The sequence below is a fragment of the Mastigoproctus giganteus genome, chromosome 12 (assembly GCF_048544385.1).
Source record: "Mastigoproctus giganteus isolate SK-2022 chromosome 12, ASM4854438v1, whole genome shotgun sequence".
Classification (NCBI taxonomy): Eukaryota; Metazoa; Arthropoda; class Arachnida; order Uropygi; family Thelyphonidae; genus Mastigoproctus; species Mastigoproctus giganteus.
Window position 1 is genome coordinate 125,934,876 of NC_143586.1, and position 15,625 is coordinate 125,950,500.

The window sequence follows — 15,625 nt, forward strand, 5'->3', positions numbered from 1 at the left end:
TAAGGTAACGGAAAAAAAAAAAATTTTTTTTTGACTGCTTCAATTTTGTTAATTAAAGTTTTCGTGTGAGGATTCCGGATGGGTAAGCTGAATTCAAGGATTGGGAGAACTATAGTTTTATAAAGGATGACAGCATATCTGTAGTTTTTGAACTTGTAAGTGTTCCGTTTGATGAATCTCAGTGTTCTGAATGCTTTGCTAGTGATTTTAAGGACATGGGCATCAAATTTAGCACTGCTGGAGAGGAGAATCCAAAGTCGTTAACTTGGTCACACCTTTCGATGATCGCAGAGTTAATACTGTACTCCGTATTTATTAGTTATGGAAATCTGCAGGATAAGAGAGATTACTTTGCACTTCGAGGGGTTAGCAGACAAGCCATTCAGAGATAGCCACAGAGAGAGAGAGCATTTGAGGGCGCATTGAAGCTGTTGAGAATCCGTTGTCTCCTTCACTGCTGAGTAGATCTTAAGATCATCTGCATAGAGAGCAACCTGAATATTGGAGGTGCAGATGAAAGAAGGAAGATCATTTATGAAAACAATGAAAAGTAGAAGACCTAGGGAAGAGCCTTGAGGTACGAGCCTTGAGGTACTCCACTTAGTGATATAAAACGGTCTGAGTTCATACAAAAGAAAAAAGGGGGAAAGGGGGGGGGAAGGGAAAAAAAGAATATCAGTTTTGAAATCAACGTAGCAAAATTAGTGAAGTGACATACTACCATAGAAACCTAATTGAACACTTTTCAATTCAGATGCCTGAGTAACTGTAGTGCCGTTTTAATTTCTTTGTGGCATTTTGGTTTTTTTTTTTTTTTTTTTATCCTTTACTTCTGGTCGCTTACATGACGGAAAACTATCTTTTTGAAGATTTAGAAAACAAGTCGATTTATTATTTATAATACGTACTCAAATAAATCACTAATTTAAGCTTCAAACATACTACACTGTAGTTACAAATGGTAGAATTGTCGCAATGTTCCACGTTATCTAAATCCTGTCAACAATTTCACGCATGTGTAATCAAAAAACTAAGAATGAAAGGCACACGTCATCACATGATGAATTAACAATCAGTGTGTGTGAAATAGAAAATAAAACAGTAGCGGTCAACGTTCCGACCACGCAACTGACATTACAAAACACTTAATCACTTGCAATTTGGAATGCGTACAGCAGACACAGGAAACAAAAAAACGCTTAAGTCCAAGTCACATCCTGTGCCGCAAGCACAAAGGCTAAACGACCTGTTCTAAAAGGCACATGCAACGGCGCCTTATGTACCAACAACACAGTCTGGCGTCACAACCTCTTACTCAGTCATCCCTAAAGGCCACTTCGCCACCAGGTCCTCAGAGAGCTGCTGCAAGGTCATACTAATGCATCACATGAGCAAGCGCGAAAGTCTTTATTACAGGTATCATATACAAGAGCAAAATGCTCTGAAGTAAATCATTGTACAGGAATTAGTTTATTTGATAAAGTTAATCAACAGGCACACAAATTCCCCATTTTAGAATTTGTAGAGTAACAAAAGTGTTATGACGGCTACTAAAAAAAAAAAATAAATAAATAATAATTAGTTTAACGCCAGTGGAGCATGTCGCTCATACCAGTGTGCATTATTTGTTTGTAATGTTTGCATTATTCCACTGCTTAGGCATCACACCTTTTCTAATGCACTTTGTTATGTCTCTTCCTCCCAATTTTAACAACTCTACAGTAACTTCATCTTCCCCCGGGGCTTTTTGATTCTTCATTTTCTTCAATGCATGTTCTACCTCATCAGGAAGAATATCAGGTATGTCATATGTGTTGCTACTTTGCAATCCATCTTCCCCACTGCTGGCATAATTCCCTCGCTCCTTGTATAATTCTCTATAGTAGTCTTCTGCTATTTCAATTATGCCTTCTCTGCTATTTATAAGTACACCATCGTTATTCTTCAGTTTCAGTATCATTTGTTCAGTATCATCGAGCACCACTACACTACAACTGGTCTCTCTTCTGACAACCAATTCGGCTTCAGGTAGGGTAGGTTCTCCATCGACACCCTATATAGTATCATCAGTGCAGCTCACACCTGCACCCAGAAATATTTCTTAGTCATCTCAAATGACTTCGCTGGGGCATTCGGGTGGCCAAGCATCCCGAGCAGACTAAGGATGGCAATTTTTCCCACCAACCTATACAAGATAATAAAGCAGTATCTCTCCCAAAGGAGCATCACCGTTAGAGCACCCTACTGCTATGTCACCAGGCAAGTATTTAGAGGCTGCCCACAAGGCACCATTCTCGGCCCATTGCTATGCAACCTCATTCTTGGTAATATCAGAGCCCAAGCCTATGCTCTCATCCTGATGCTGGCCACTGACAGCAGGACTCAACTGGAAGTGTCTGGCAAATGGGCACTGGAAACTGCAAAACTCTGTGGCTACCCACCACAACCTACATGTCTCATCATCAAAAACCTGCCCCATACTACTGAAGGGTAACCTCTAACTGACTCGACCCCCCCCACAAATCAAAATCCAAGGTAGAACAATAAAACTAGTAGTGCAACTAAAGTATTTGGGACTGTATCTCGACAGGAGCCTATCATTCCAACCCCATTTAGCCTACATCAAGACAGAAGGGGCTACTCTGCCCTAATTGCAAGATTCACCCATAAGTACTGGGGACTGAAGAAAAGAACTCTCAGCCTCTTCTACAAGGCAGTATTCCTACCTGTCATCACATACAGTGCCCCATCTGGTACACAAGAGCCACTACAGCAGTCAATGGAAGAAAACTTGAAACCATACACCGCTCAATCCTGCTCACCATCTCTTGAGCATGCTGCACCATCAGTATGCACTGTCTCCAGATCTAGATGGGAGCCATCCCCCTGGACCTGGAAGTCGTCCAGTGCGCCATACTCTACCACCTGGCAAAAGACAAATCGGTCACCTTCCTAAACTTCACCATTGTTGCGGCTAACAACTGCTCTGTGGAGAAGCAATGGCTTGCTACCTTTCCTCAACAGACCTGGCAACAATGATGGACAGCCACAGATAAAGGGGCCATAACCAAAAAATTCATTCCTGACATCCAGACAACCTACCCAAATTCACCAACATGGTTCTCCGCAGGTCTCCTGAAAACTTATCTGCTGACTGGACATGGTACCATCAGGGGAACACATCATCCTGGACCTCACCAACAACCCGTTTTGTTCCTGTGGCCAACTTGAATCATGGGAGCATCTGATGTACCAGTATCCATTATATAAGGCCCTTCAGTGTATTCTGATATCAAAAATGCAATTCATCCCAAAACTCCAGGAACAATATCTCCTGGAATCAGAGGAAACCTATGCTGCATTTTCCAAATTTGTCCAAGACTTCTTCAGAAGGCATAGGACTCTCCCATCACCACAGAATGCCTAGTAAACAGTAGGTACCCTGAAGAAACCATTGTAGACTAGACCAGTGGTCTCCAAACTTTTTTGGTCACGCACCCTTATTTTACTTAAAAGGGCTAGCGTGCACCCTGAAAAAAAAAGTTAAATATATATAAGTTTAATATTCTTTTTATTTATAAATCATTTACATGGAAGGCATTACATCTAAAATCACATATAATTTTAAAAGACCACAAATAAAAAAATACAAAACAAAATTAAATTGAAGTTCAAGTACAAAATGATAATAAATCATTAATGTAACAAGTGCAGTAAATTTAATGCAATGCTATTTGTTTTATTTATAAATAATTTACATGGTATGCATCATATCTAGATTATATATTAGTGTGGAAAACAGCCTTCATGATTTTATTGAGGATCATCTTGTACACCCCACTTTCGAGACCACTGGACTAGACCACAGCCTTCGTTGTTGGGGAACAACTCCTCCTCCTATCATGAAATTGGACTCATCTTGCCCAAATCAGCAGGACAATCAACCTGACTGGTATCTCTACCTGGACAGCATCTCTGTCCCATGAATGACTCAACACCGTTTTGGACCTACATAATTTAGTCCTCCCACCAAAATTCCCGGATGCCACCTGTTCTGGGATCTGTGACACCTTAGGACATGACCTAACTATGACCTTGCAGCTCAGCTGCCAATGCCACCTGGTGGTCTGAATCAGGTGCTCTTCCCTGATTCACTTCAATTAACTTAAAAAATGCAGCAGGTGTAGAAAACCGTTCCCTGTCTCCTAACTTCGCCACCCCTTCTTTTCCCTCTGGTGGGGCATGGGCATGCCGCACTGACTCCTGGGGTTGTCTTCTCTATTATCTTCCCACACGTCTGTGTGAAGCATCAATCTTAATGAAGAAAAACACCTAACACAGAACCAACCAAGAAAATAAACTGTGGAATCAAAAAGGATTTAAAACTTACTAGCTTCTAGTATTATATTACAGTAATTCTTGGAGCAGTTTCATATTTTGATAGTACTTAAGGCTATTTAGCACATACCATTTCTCACCTATAATGCTTTTCTGCAGTTGGTTCCTTTAAAAATGTTTCATGAGGCCTTTGGTAACATTTAAAATGAAATAAACAAGTACTAACAAAGTTTATAAAAAAAAATAGTTATTTTCACAGGAATAGCAAAAGTTTTCATCCAAAAATATACAAAAATTATATATTAAAAAAATAATAAACATAAAAGCAAAAGCAAAATTCCATGCAGCAATAAATAAGAAAAAGTATTTGTTTCCCAGAGTAAGCAGCACCCCAGTATGGCTCAGAATATGCATTCAACAGTATGGATCAGAATATGCATTCAACAATATGGATCAGAATATGTTTACATAAAAATTTAATCTAAGCATATTCTGAAATTTGAACTGTGAACTTTAAAACTAAAAGTTCATAGATTAAATTACACATTCATGTGGTGTTTTCTGAACTCACTGTGATTTGAAATCTGATTCACTGAATCAATCTTGAATTTATGCCAGTAAAATTTTAATCATTTGCTCACCAAACAACCTTTATTTAGTCCCAAAAACACTGCAAAATATTAGTGCTTTAGCAGTTGCAACAAGTTTCATAATGCAGCAGGGAATTTTCAAAGACCTCAAATATTTAAATGCTTATAGTAAAGCTTAAATTCAAATACAGCCAGGCCTCTATATAATGAAATTGATGGTTCTCTTGAAAAAATTCATTATACAGAAATTTCGTTATAAAGCAATATCACCTTTTCAACAATGAAAAATACTGTGTTCAGAAATATAGTAAAAGATGGGAAAATTTTAAAACAATTTATTAATACATACATATTAAGAAATGACTATTTACATGATGTGCAAAATATATTAGTACACTTTTAAGAATTATGTTGTAAAATATTTGCTTATTTTTTGTTGCACAAGGGATTCTACTGTACACCACTCATAAAAATGTTCAAATTTATTTAAACTTTAAACACTAAGATATATTTTCTGTTACATTTTCTTTCCACTGAAGGCCTCGATGCAAAGTTTCAAACGCTGCCAATGTTTCTTGTTTGGAATGTTTAATATTTCCTTCATTTTCATCCAACTCATCGTCGATATTGTCACTAGTTTTTAAATATGCTCCAAAATGTTGGAGTCACTCGGATATTCAGCTACTATGACATCATTATCAACTCCTAAAAATTCATCAAGAACAATTTCTCCACTGATCAAACCTCGCTTGGAACTCTTCCCAAGATTGCTCGATGTCTTCTAGTAGTTCATCCCTCTCATCTGTTATTTATCATTTTAGCAAAACCTGCTTTTGCAAAACAATATATGGTCCATTGGCTGAAGTCATAGCTGGATTAAAACTTGTTGTCCTAAACTATAACATGTATTAGTGAAGGTGGGCAAGGCAGTTGTCCACAATCAATGCAATTTTTCTGTTTTCTTCCATCTTTCTATCAAAATTTAAAATCCACTGCTCAAAAATTTTGCTTGTCATTCAAGATTTTTTGATGTAGTTGTAGTCCAACTCTTAACAACTTTACTCCTTTGAAACATTGGGGTTGTTTACTTTTGCCTATTACCAAAAGCTTCAGTTTTTCATTACCAGCCATATTTGCAACTAAGAGTTAATTCTCTCCTTACTATTTTTACCACCAACACATTTATCACCTTTAAAAGTCAGTGTCTTGTTCGGCAAACATTTAAAAAATAGACCTGTTTCAACAACGTTGAATATGTCTTTGGACTCGTAGTCCCCTATAATTTTTTTCAAAACTGTTTCTTTCCAATGGGTATAGTCTTCTTAAATTGCAACTCCATTTTCCTCAGAAATGTTTTTCATTTCTGACTTGTTGTCCTAAACTATAACATGTATTAGGTGCGGACATTGCTCCTTAAAGCTCTTCAAACAGAGAAGTTTTTCCTGATTTATTTTCTGCTTTATTAGTTTAAATTGTCATATTAACTTATTTTCTAGAGTAGCTTTATATTCCTAGTTACGATACTTAGTTTAAAGTTTAACTTAGACAGAGATTTCGTAGATATTACTTAGTATCGGTAACGGTATCAAATCCACGTGTCACAAACCAAATTTTTTTTTAACCAAATTTAGTCGATTTATTAACCAACTGTTATATCAAATTATCATCTATAAGTAGATTATAGACCTAGTCAGGATCCTTAGTTTATTCTAAATTGAGATAGCGAGATTTGGAAGCTAATCAATACTTACGAGTCCGTAGAAATACCGTTCGTGATTCCCGCCATTTTTACACGATAGCATAAGCTTAGTGTCGTATAGTGCATAATATAATATTGTCAATTAATCAGTAAATCTATTAATCTTGATAAACTTTATTGTCAATTAAATTGTACTTTTAACTCTATATATATATATATATATATATAACGACTTAATCGTAACAAATAATTAATACATAACTATAGTGGTACACGTGATACGGAAGTTGTATAAAGGGAACTCGTAGAAAACACTAGATACCGAAAAAAAAATATATATAACATAACTGTTTTGGGATATAACTTAAGGATTTAATTTTTGTTTTGAATTTTATTGAATTAAATCGGAATCATGACTCTGACCAGAGCAGCAAAGCAAAAGGCTCAAGCTAATGGGAGTGCTGTGGTTCAGGGGAGAACTGAGGGGGGCAGTTGCCCTCTGAATCACAGTCTATTAAAATGCACTGTTTGCTTGATGTTTGCGGAGCAGTCGGGTACGGGACATGATACTGCCAAGGGGGATGTCTTTGTGTGTGCACGATGTAAGGAGTGCAAGGAAATCAGGCGACAACTCAGCGTTGTTATGGGCCTTTATGAGAGCTTGAAGGACAGGGTGGATGCCCTCGAAGGAAATAAATTGAGGGGCCCATCAAGCTCTCAGCTGCCCACATCAACGCCAGAGCTTGCACTTGGTCATCAGGCAACACAGAAGCAGCCCCCTAGGCAGAATGCGCTGGTCCCACAGGAACTAGTAGTTGTTGGTGACTCTATTGTCAGGGAAACGGGGAACATACTTTGTAAAAACGATAGGTGGAATAGGACCAGGGTATGTCTGCCAGGGGCAAAGGTTGATGACGTTGTAGAGCGGATATCATCTTTTAAGGGCACAAAAGGTGATATAGTTGTACACGTTGGCACTAATGATATTAAGAGTAGGAGACCGGCGGAATTACTTAGCAAGTACAGGTCACTGTTGAAAAAAAGCCGTGAATTAGGGTTGAACTTGAAAGTGTCTGCAATTCTGCCCAGACACGATAGGAGGGAGTATATGATGAGAGCCTTGTCGATCAATTCGGCCCTGGAGGGATTGTGCAAGGCTCAAGGGGTAGAATTTTTTTCAGCCTGGACTGTACTTGTTAACAGGAGAGATTGCTTCTACAGGGATGGGATACACTTAAATAGAAAGGGTGCAAGAATTTTTGCTGATGCTGTCGAGGCAGTGTTAGGTGGGTCGGAAAACTGCTAGTTGGGGGGGATACAAGGACTAATAGATTAACAGTAGCCACTGGCAGAGGTGGAAGTGATTCTTGCACTGCTTCTATTCAAATGAGCAGAAGTCTGAAAAACAAGATGCAGGATATTTCAGAGACTGCTGGTAGTCATTGCGGTACAAGTAAACACATGGGTTGTGTTAGGGTAGCTAAGAATAGAAACAGGTGCATGTATACCTGCGTGTACACCAATGCTAGGAGTTTGGTAAATAAATTTGATGAATTTGAGGTATTGCTCAAAACATCAAAGGCAGATATTGTTGGGATATCAGAGACGTGGTGTCACACAGATATAAGTAATGCGGAACTGGAATTTGGGGAATACAATGTGTATAGAAAGGATAGACAGGACAGGAGGGGAGGAGGGGTTATGCTATTAATTAAGAAACACATAAAGTCCAAGGAAGTGAAGCCAGTCGACATCGATGGACAGGGCAGTGTCGAGTCAGTTTGGTGCGACATAAGCATAGGGAAATCAAAATTGAGAGTAGGAGTGTGCTATAGGCCTAATGACTCTGATGAGTATAATAAGATATTGTACAGGGAAATAGAGTGGGCCAGTAAATCTGAGAGTCTTATAATGGGGGACTTTAATTTCCCAGATATTGACTGGAATTTGTGGGTTGGTCACTCGCACACTAGCAAGGCTTTTGTGGATTTATTGGATGATTGTTTTCTACATCAGCATGTTCGTGAGGCAACAAGAGGGAGCAATACTCTTGATCTGATTATCAGTAGTGATTCTTCATGCATTAAGAACCTGCAGATAAATGAACCACTAGGTGGCAGTGATCACAGTGTGTTGAAGTGGGATTTACTCAAGGAGGTAACTACCATCAGAGGTAAAGGGAAGGGTTTTTGTTTTCGTAAAGGCGACTATGATGGTCTGAGACAGTATTTAAATTCTATACAGTGGGACCAACTGATGATGTTACCAACAGCAAACTCAAAATGGGAAGCATTCAAGGAACTAATCTTGGAGGCTACCAGGCTTTACATACCAACTAAGAAATATTGTTCAAGGTTTAGGCCTAAATGGTTGTCAGATGAGCTAATGAGACATGTGGCAGAGAAGAAAAATGCATGGGATACATACAAATTAATGGGTGACATGGAAGCCTATGATAGATATAAGTTGGTCTGTAACCAAGTCACAAAGGAGATTAGGCAGGCAAAGGCAGACTATGAAAAATCCTTGGCAAAGGATGCAAAGAAAAACAGAAAAGAGTTTTTTACATACTTGAACTCGAAAAGGAAAGGGATGAATCAGATTGGTCCACTGGATATTGATGGTTCAACAGTTGAGGATCCTGCTCAGGTGGCTAACAATCTAAACGAGTATTTTGCATCTACATTCACGCATGAGGAGTTATTCAGGAAGGAGAATGATGTAGGTAAAGTAAACATTGGCAGTGAGCTGGATGATTTTGTAATAACTGAGAGGAAAGTGGAGGAGAGATTGTTGAGGATAAACATAAAAAAGGCACCTGGGGTGGATGGGATCTATCCAGTTATATTAAAGGAGGCAGCAAAGGAAGTATGCAAACCCCTAGCCATAATTATGAGAGCTTCTTTGGACTCAGGGGAGGTGCCCATAGACTGGAGATGTGCAAATGTAACCCCAATTCACAAAGGAGGATCAAAGGCTGACACAAGTAATTATAGACCTGTTAGTTTAACTTCTGTTCCAGGTAAATTAATGGAGGCACTGGTTAAAGAAGCACTGCAGGATCATCTAGACAAGAATTCAGTTATAGCTCAGACGCAGCATGGTTTTGTTAAGGGCAGGTCTTGCCTGACCAATTTGATTGGATACTATGATGTAGTCACAAAAGAACTGGATGCAGGGAATAACTTTGATATTATATATTTGGATCTTAGAAAGGCTTTTGATACTGTTGCACATGGAAGACTGCTGCACAAATTGGAGCAGTGTGGCATTGGAGGCAAATTGCTGCTATGGATAAGGGGATGGTTGAGTGGCAGAAGACAGAGAGTGGTAATCAATGGACACTGCTCAACGTGGACTAATGTTATTAGTGGAGTTCCTCAAGGTTCAGTGTTGGGTCCGTTGTTGTTTTCGGTGTTTATGAATGATATTGATGATGGGATATCAAGTTTAATGTCCAAGTTTGCAGATGATACAAAGGTTGGCAGGGTCGTTAAGGACAATACTGACGCTATGCTGCTGCAACAGGATCTGGAAAGGTTGAACAGATGGGCTGAGAGGTGGCAAATGAGGTTTAACATCGACAAATGTAAAGTGCTGCATGTGGGAAACAGTAACCCCAGAGCAACGTATCAACTCTGCGGTACTACACTGACAGTGGTGGAGAATGAAAAGGACCTGGGGGTAATTGTGCAGGCAGATATGAAGTTCTCTGAGCAGTGCAGACGAGCTGCAAGAGTAGCGCATGGTGTCTTGTCAATGATATACAGGAATTTTTCTAGCAGGGATAAGGAGGTGATTATTCCCTTGTATAAGGCAATGGTAAGGCCACATCTTGAGTACTGTATACAGGTCTGGAGGCCTCATTTCAAGAAGGATGTAGAGCTGCTGGAACGGGTACAGAGAAGGGCAACAAGATTAGTAAATGGAACAAAGGGTTGCTCTTACGAAGAAAGGCTTAAGTTTTGCAAATTACAGAGTCTGGAGACTAGGCACCGGCGAGGTGATCTGATAGAGGTGTATAAGGCTTTGAATGGTTTGAGCATGCTCAATGCCAATGGGATTCTTCATCTTTCTCAGAATAATCACCTCAGAGGGCATAAATTCAAATTGAGGAAGGACGGATGTCGGATAGATGTGCGGAAATTTGCCTTTGGCCAGCGGGTGGTTGGTTGGTGGAACCGACTTCCATCACTTGTTGTTGAAGTTGATAGCCTAAACAAATTTAAAGCTCAACTGGACAGGTATTTCGAACGAACGGAGGGGTGAAATGGGAGTGGGTGTTTTTTTTTTTTTTTTTTTTTTTTTTTTTTGGCTGATGCTGAGTAAGCTTGCTTTCTTGCATCATATGCCTCTGCTAATGCTAATGCTAATGCTAATGCTAAATAACTTTTTCGAGTAAGCCATGACGCTCTTTAAATTTGTCCAGCCAACCAGAACTGGCTTGGAATGTTTTGTGCCCCAGAAAAGATGCATACTCCATAGCCTTTTCTTTTAGTAACAGCCCTGATATCGGCATGTTTTGATCTCGAATCAACTGCATCCCCTTAAAAACTGCTTCATCTACATCTTCCCAAAGGCATAATTTCGCAAGCTTCCAAATGGGTTCCGTTTCTTCAGTTTGACAATCGAAACAGTTTTTCAGAATGGTTAACACACTACTCGCAGGAATACCAAATTTTAAAGAAATTTCTTTTTCTAATGTTCCAATCTACACTATTAAGCACTTCCACTTTTTCACACTACAATCAAGGATTTCCTCTTAGACATTAAGGTTACTTGCACAACAGTTAAAACAAAGCTGAAATTATGGACAACTAGTAGCTACCATGTAAACAGAGACAGGTGAAATTTAGTGAAAGTTTGGACAATTCATTTATTCAAAACAACATGAATTTCTGAGATAAAGGGAAACTCTCTCTCCTAATTCTCTAATAGGATGCTTATGGCAGAAAATAGTTGACCAGAGCCAATGCTCATGTCAGGAATACGCCTTAATCTTTGCCAATGGCTGTGGACAGCTGACCAGCAGGATTTCTCGGTATAGTAATGTATAAGTTGTACAGATTTTACTTCTTTTTAACCATTGCTGACCCACTGCTTAGCAAAGGCCTCTCCCAGAACCTTCCATCTGTTTCTATCCCACACCGTGGTTGGCCAGTTTCCTCCTGCAGGATTTTACAGGCACCATTAAATTGTAAATGTTTTAGCTATTAAAAGCTTAATCCTTTTAGCTCTTAATTCGTGCTTTCTACAGCATCAACTTTATTGCCTAAATGTCAGAGGTGTGAACAATGCGTACCCGGGTCTCTCAAAATCAGTTCTTTATATGGAAATTTTCTTTGTTATACGGAAACTATTTTCGATGTAATGACCAAGGAGAAATCAAAAAAAAGTTCGCTACATAGAAAATTTTGCTATATGGAAGTTCGTTAAAGAGAGGTCCAACTGTATTTAAATGCTTCATGGCCAAGAATATTATTAATGACTCTATAAATAAAATACTTACATACTGTTAACAGCTACTTTTTTAAAAGCAATTTGCATGAAATGTGAAGTGTGTGAAAATTTGCACGCTTCATGTTTGATTTCAGACAATACATCCATGTCATGAAGTCAGGGAGCATTACTGATGGGAGGGAAGTGCACAGCAGTAAAGCAAAATTACTACTAATATCTCTTCATGACATATTTCAATCAATATTTGTATATTGATTGAAATATTATCAAAAAACAGGTATTACGAGTTTCAGCTTCGTAAAGGGAGTAGATGAAGCACAAAATGCTGTTAGATAAAAAAAAAAAAAAATCAACCTGTTCAGCCAACTGGATTATAAAATTTGGGGAGGGGAGAATTGCTACTGTAGATATATTTTATTTTCAATGTTGAGGGTTATATTACTGATTGGAAGATTACTGAGAACTATTCACAAATATCTGCACTATACACAATGGAAAAATGGAGGGGGGGGGGGGTTAATAAACTAATTACAATAAATGAATATAGATTATAAATGAATTCTGCACAGTTCATTTATAATGTATTTTCAATTTATAAATATATTCAGGGCTGGTGAAACATGGTAAGCCTGGTAATTGGGGTACCGAAATTCAAAATTTTTATTACAATAATATTTAATAAAAGTATCTTAAGTGCGCCAAATACATTTCTGCCTAGGGTGCCAAAAACCCTAGCATCACACCTGTATATATTTATTTAAAGATTACTCACCTTTAATCACAATTTTCTAAAGGATTTCGGAACAAAATTTAATAGAATTAAATTTTCTGGAGTAAATTTTAGCATTATTAAAAGAATTATAGTTAGAAATTTAATTACTGGCTTTAGTAAGCAAAGAGAAATGTCACTATGTTTCAGCCCCTACACAAGCTGAAATCATACTGAACTAGGAAAACTAAAAATGCTTGTATATTATCTTTTTGAGAATGCATTTGATCCACACTGTTGGAAGAAGAAGAAAAGTCACAGAGGATGAAAGGATGTCACACAGACAGGAAAGAAAGAAGACCATCACCTAGCTCAGGTGCACTGCAGCTATGCTTTTCCTTTCGTAATCTAAAAAATCCTTTACCAAAGGACACCCCACTGCTCTTATTTCGAGGTGGTCGAAATTGCCCAAGACTCGGATGATGTAAATTTTGGAATCCTTCAATTGGTGGGTGCTGATTTTTGCCTTCCGATCCTAGAACAGAAGCAGTATCAAGAGTCGGTAACTGCATGTCTTCATCAATAACATGAGTGGCAGCTTTATCAGTTAAAAATGAAGTTTCCAAATCTTGCTGCTGCTGAAGTTGTTGATGAAGCTGATGGAGAACATCATTTCCATGTTGCCTTGGGATAGTGCCATACTGATTCCTGGAAGGAACCTAAAACAAAAATTTATACATACATATATACACACACAACTACACGACTGGAATTTTAATATTAATAATTGATCCTCTTTAAAATAATTCAATATGTCCTGTTTAGATATACACCACATATAGCATACAAATTACCAACCATGAAATAGTTGTTATTGTTATTTGGTTTTTAGGAGCATTAGCAGCTAAGGCCATATTGCTCCGGGGATATGCGGTGGTCATTCTCTGACCTTTCTGCATCCTCTGTATTTGGTGGTGATGGGCTCGAACCCCGGTCTAATCAAGAAGCGTGTGCTACGCACTGCTGCTGCTCCTTCCCACCAGGCTACGGAGGCTCCCCATGAAATAGTATAATATGAAGTATTCTCCTTATTAGCACTGTATGGAAAGAATATCTTAATAGATTTTCTGTTTGTATCCTCACACATCTTAACGGATATGAATAGTATAAACAGAAAATCTGATTGGGATAATTCAACAAACATTGATTATAAACAAATTGTTAAGGGGAGAAAAACTTCTAAAGCAGCATGCACTGTATGAGGCTTGAAACATTTCTAGTAATAAATAATTTCTGCAATAGGGGCGGGAGAGGGACACACTGGAGCATCATCCTTGAGAATAATCTGTTGCTAAAATAAAATCTTTACTTTACTACAGATGACATTTCTCTAATACTCTTAGGCATGGGATATTATCATAAATCATTGGGAAAGGGAGAATAGCATCTCCCCCCCCCCAAATGCATACATTTGATTTATAATTTTTATAATGGCTAAACATGTTGAAACTCGAAAAAACAGTCTTTTAGGGGAAAGTTGGTTGTTAACTTTCTAATTAAAAGTTTTCATTGTTAGGAGAAGTAATCTAGTAAAACAAGTGCTTGGGATGTTCTTTGATACCAAAAAAAGAGTGGATTTCACATTCTTCTGTTCTAATTTATTTCAAGCTTCGTAAAGTGTTTAACCAGGATCTCTCTAATCATGTGGTTTATGTTCCTGAAGAGGTCCACATATGGCAAGGTTAAAGTGGTCCACATATATGCCAAGCTTATATGTGAACTGACACCTTTTCATTAGGTTCTACATATAAAGTCTAATGAAAAGATGATGGTGGTGGAGTATACATTCTCAGCTTGCAAGATTTTTATATAATATATACAGGGATAGGCATGTATTATTTACATTACAAATTGCTGTCAAAAGAAAAGTAATTTTCTTTTTTGCAGCAATCTTTATTTTATTTGAAAGAAAACTCAAAAACACTTCATACAGATATAAAGAGGTTTCCTATTTATCGGTATAAATAGGATTGGAGAAATCCTGCATAACACATTTCTAGACAGTGAATTATGCAAAGGGAACCCATTTTTGGCCCCTTGCTCCCTCAAACATAACACTTCTAGGTTTGTTATTTTGGATTACTCTAAAGAACAAATGTGTTATACTAAAGTTAAGTGTGAATGAACTCCATGAATGTTTCAAACAAAAAAAAAATGTTAAGCTGTTTTTGTAACACACAATTGCTTTGAAAATGAATGTAAATAAATAAATTTTCTGTTTGTACTCTGGGATGGGAACATAGGGTCAGACAAGTTTGCAAAATAGAGAATACAAGAATATCATTTTATTTAGCAATCACCTGGGCTATAAATATTATTAGTCACTGAAACATGCATTCTACTTGTTTTTTTTTTTTTTAGGAGCATTAGCAACTAAGGCCATATTGTTCCGGGAAATGCGGTGGTCATTCCCTGACCTTTCCGCATCCTCCATATTTGGTGGTGATGGGCTCGAACCCCAGTCTAATCAAGAAGCGTGTGCTACGCACTGCTGCTCCTTCCCACCTGGCTACAGAGGCGCCTATGCATTCTACTGTGTTACTTGCATTTGACTAATTTTACATCCTATGTGACATAGACAGGGCCCACATGGAACTCTATTAATGCCTCTAAGAAAACTTTCTGAGTTGTTCTTTCAAATAAAAAAAACATTTTTCTTCATGTCGCATGCCTTTCTTTTTAAGGCAGTTTGTAATGTAGTGAATAATATTTGCATATGCACACTCTGTATTACTACTTTATTAATAAATAGAGTGTTATGTAAACTAT

The 15,625-nt window shown here is 37.9% G+C and overlaps 1 protein-coding gene across 3 annotated transcripts in view; it reads right to left on the minus strand.

Moving 5' to 3' along the window:
• Nucleotides 1-15,625, minus strand: part of LOC150077402 (liprin-beta-1-like) — a 400,264-nt gene that overhangs the window by 110,276 nt on the left and 274,363 nt on the right. For 2 of the 3 annotated variants that reach the window (XM_090386090.1, XM_090386091.1), the window contains exon 10: nucleotides 13,164-13,515. In XM_090386090.1, the coding sequence (XP_090242216.1) occupies nucleotides 13,164-13,515 (352 nt within the window). The remainder of the gene's footprint in view (nucleotides 1-13,163; nucleotides 13,516-15,625) is intronic. The other variant, XM_090386092.1, reaches the window with a different exon arrangement.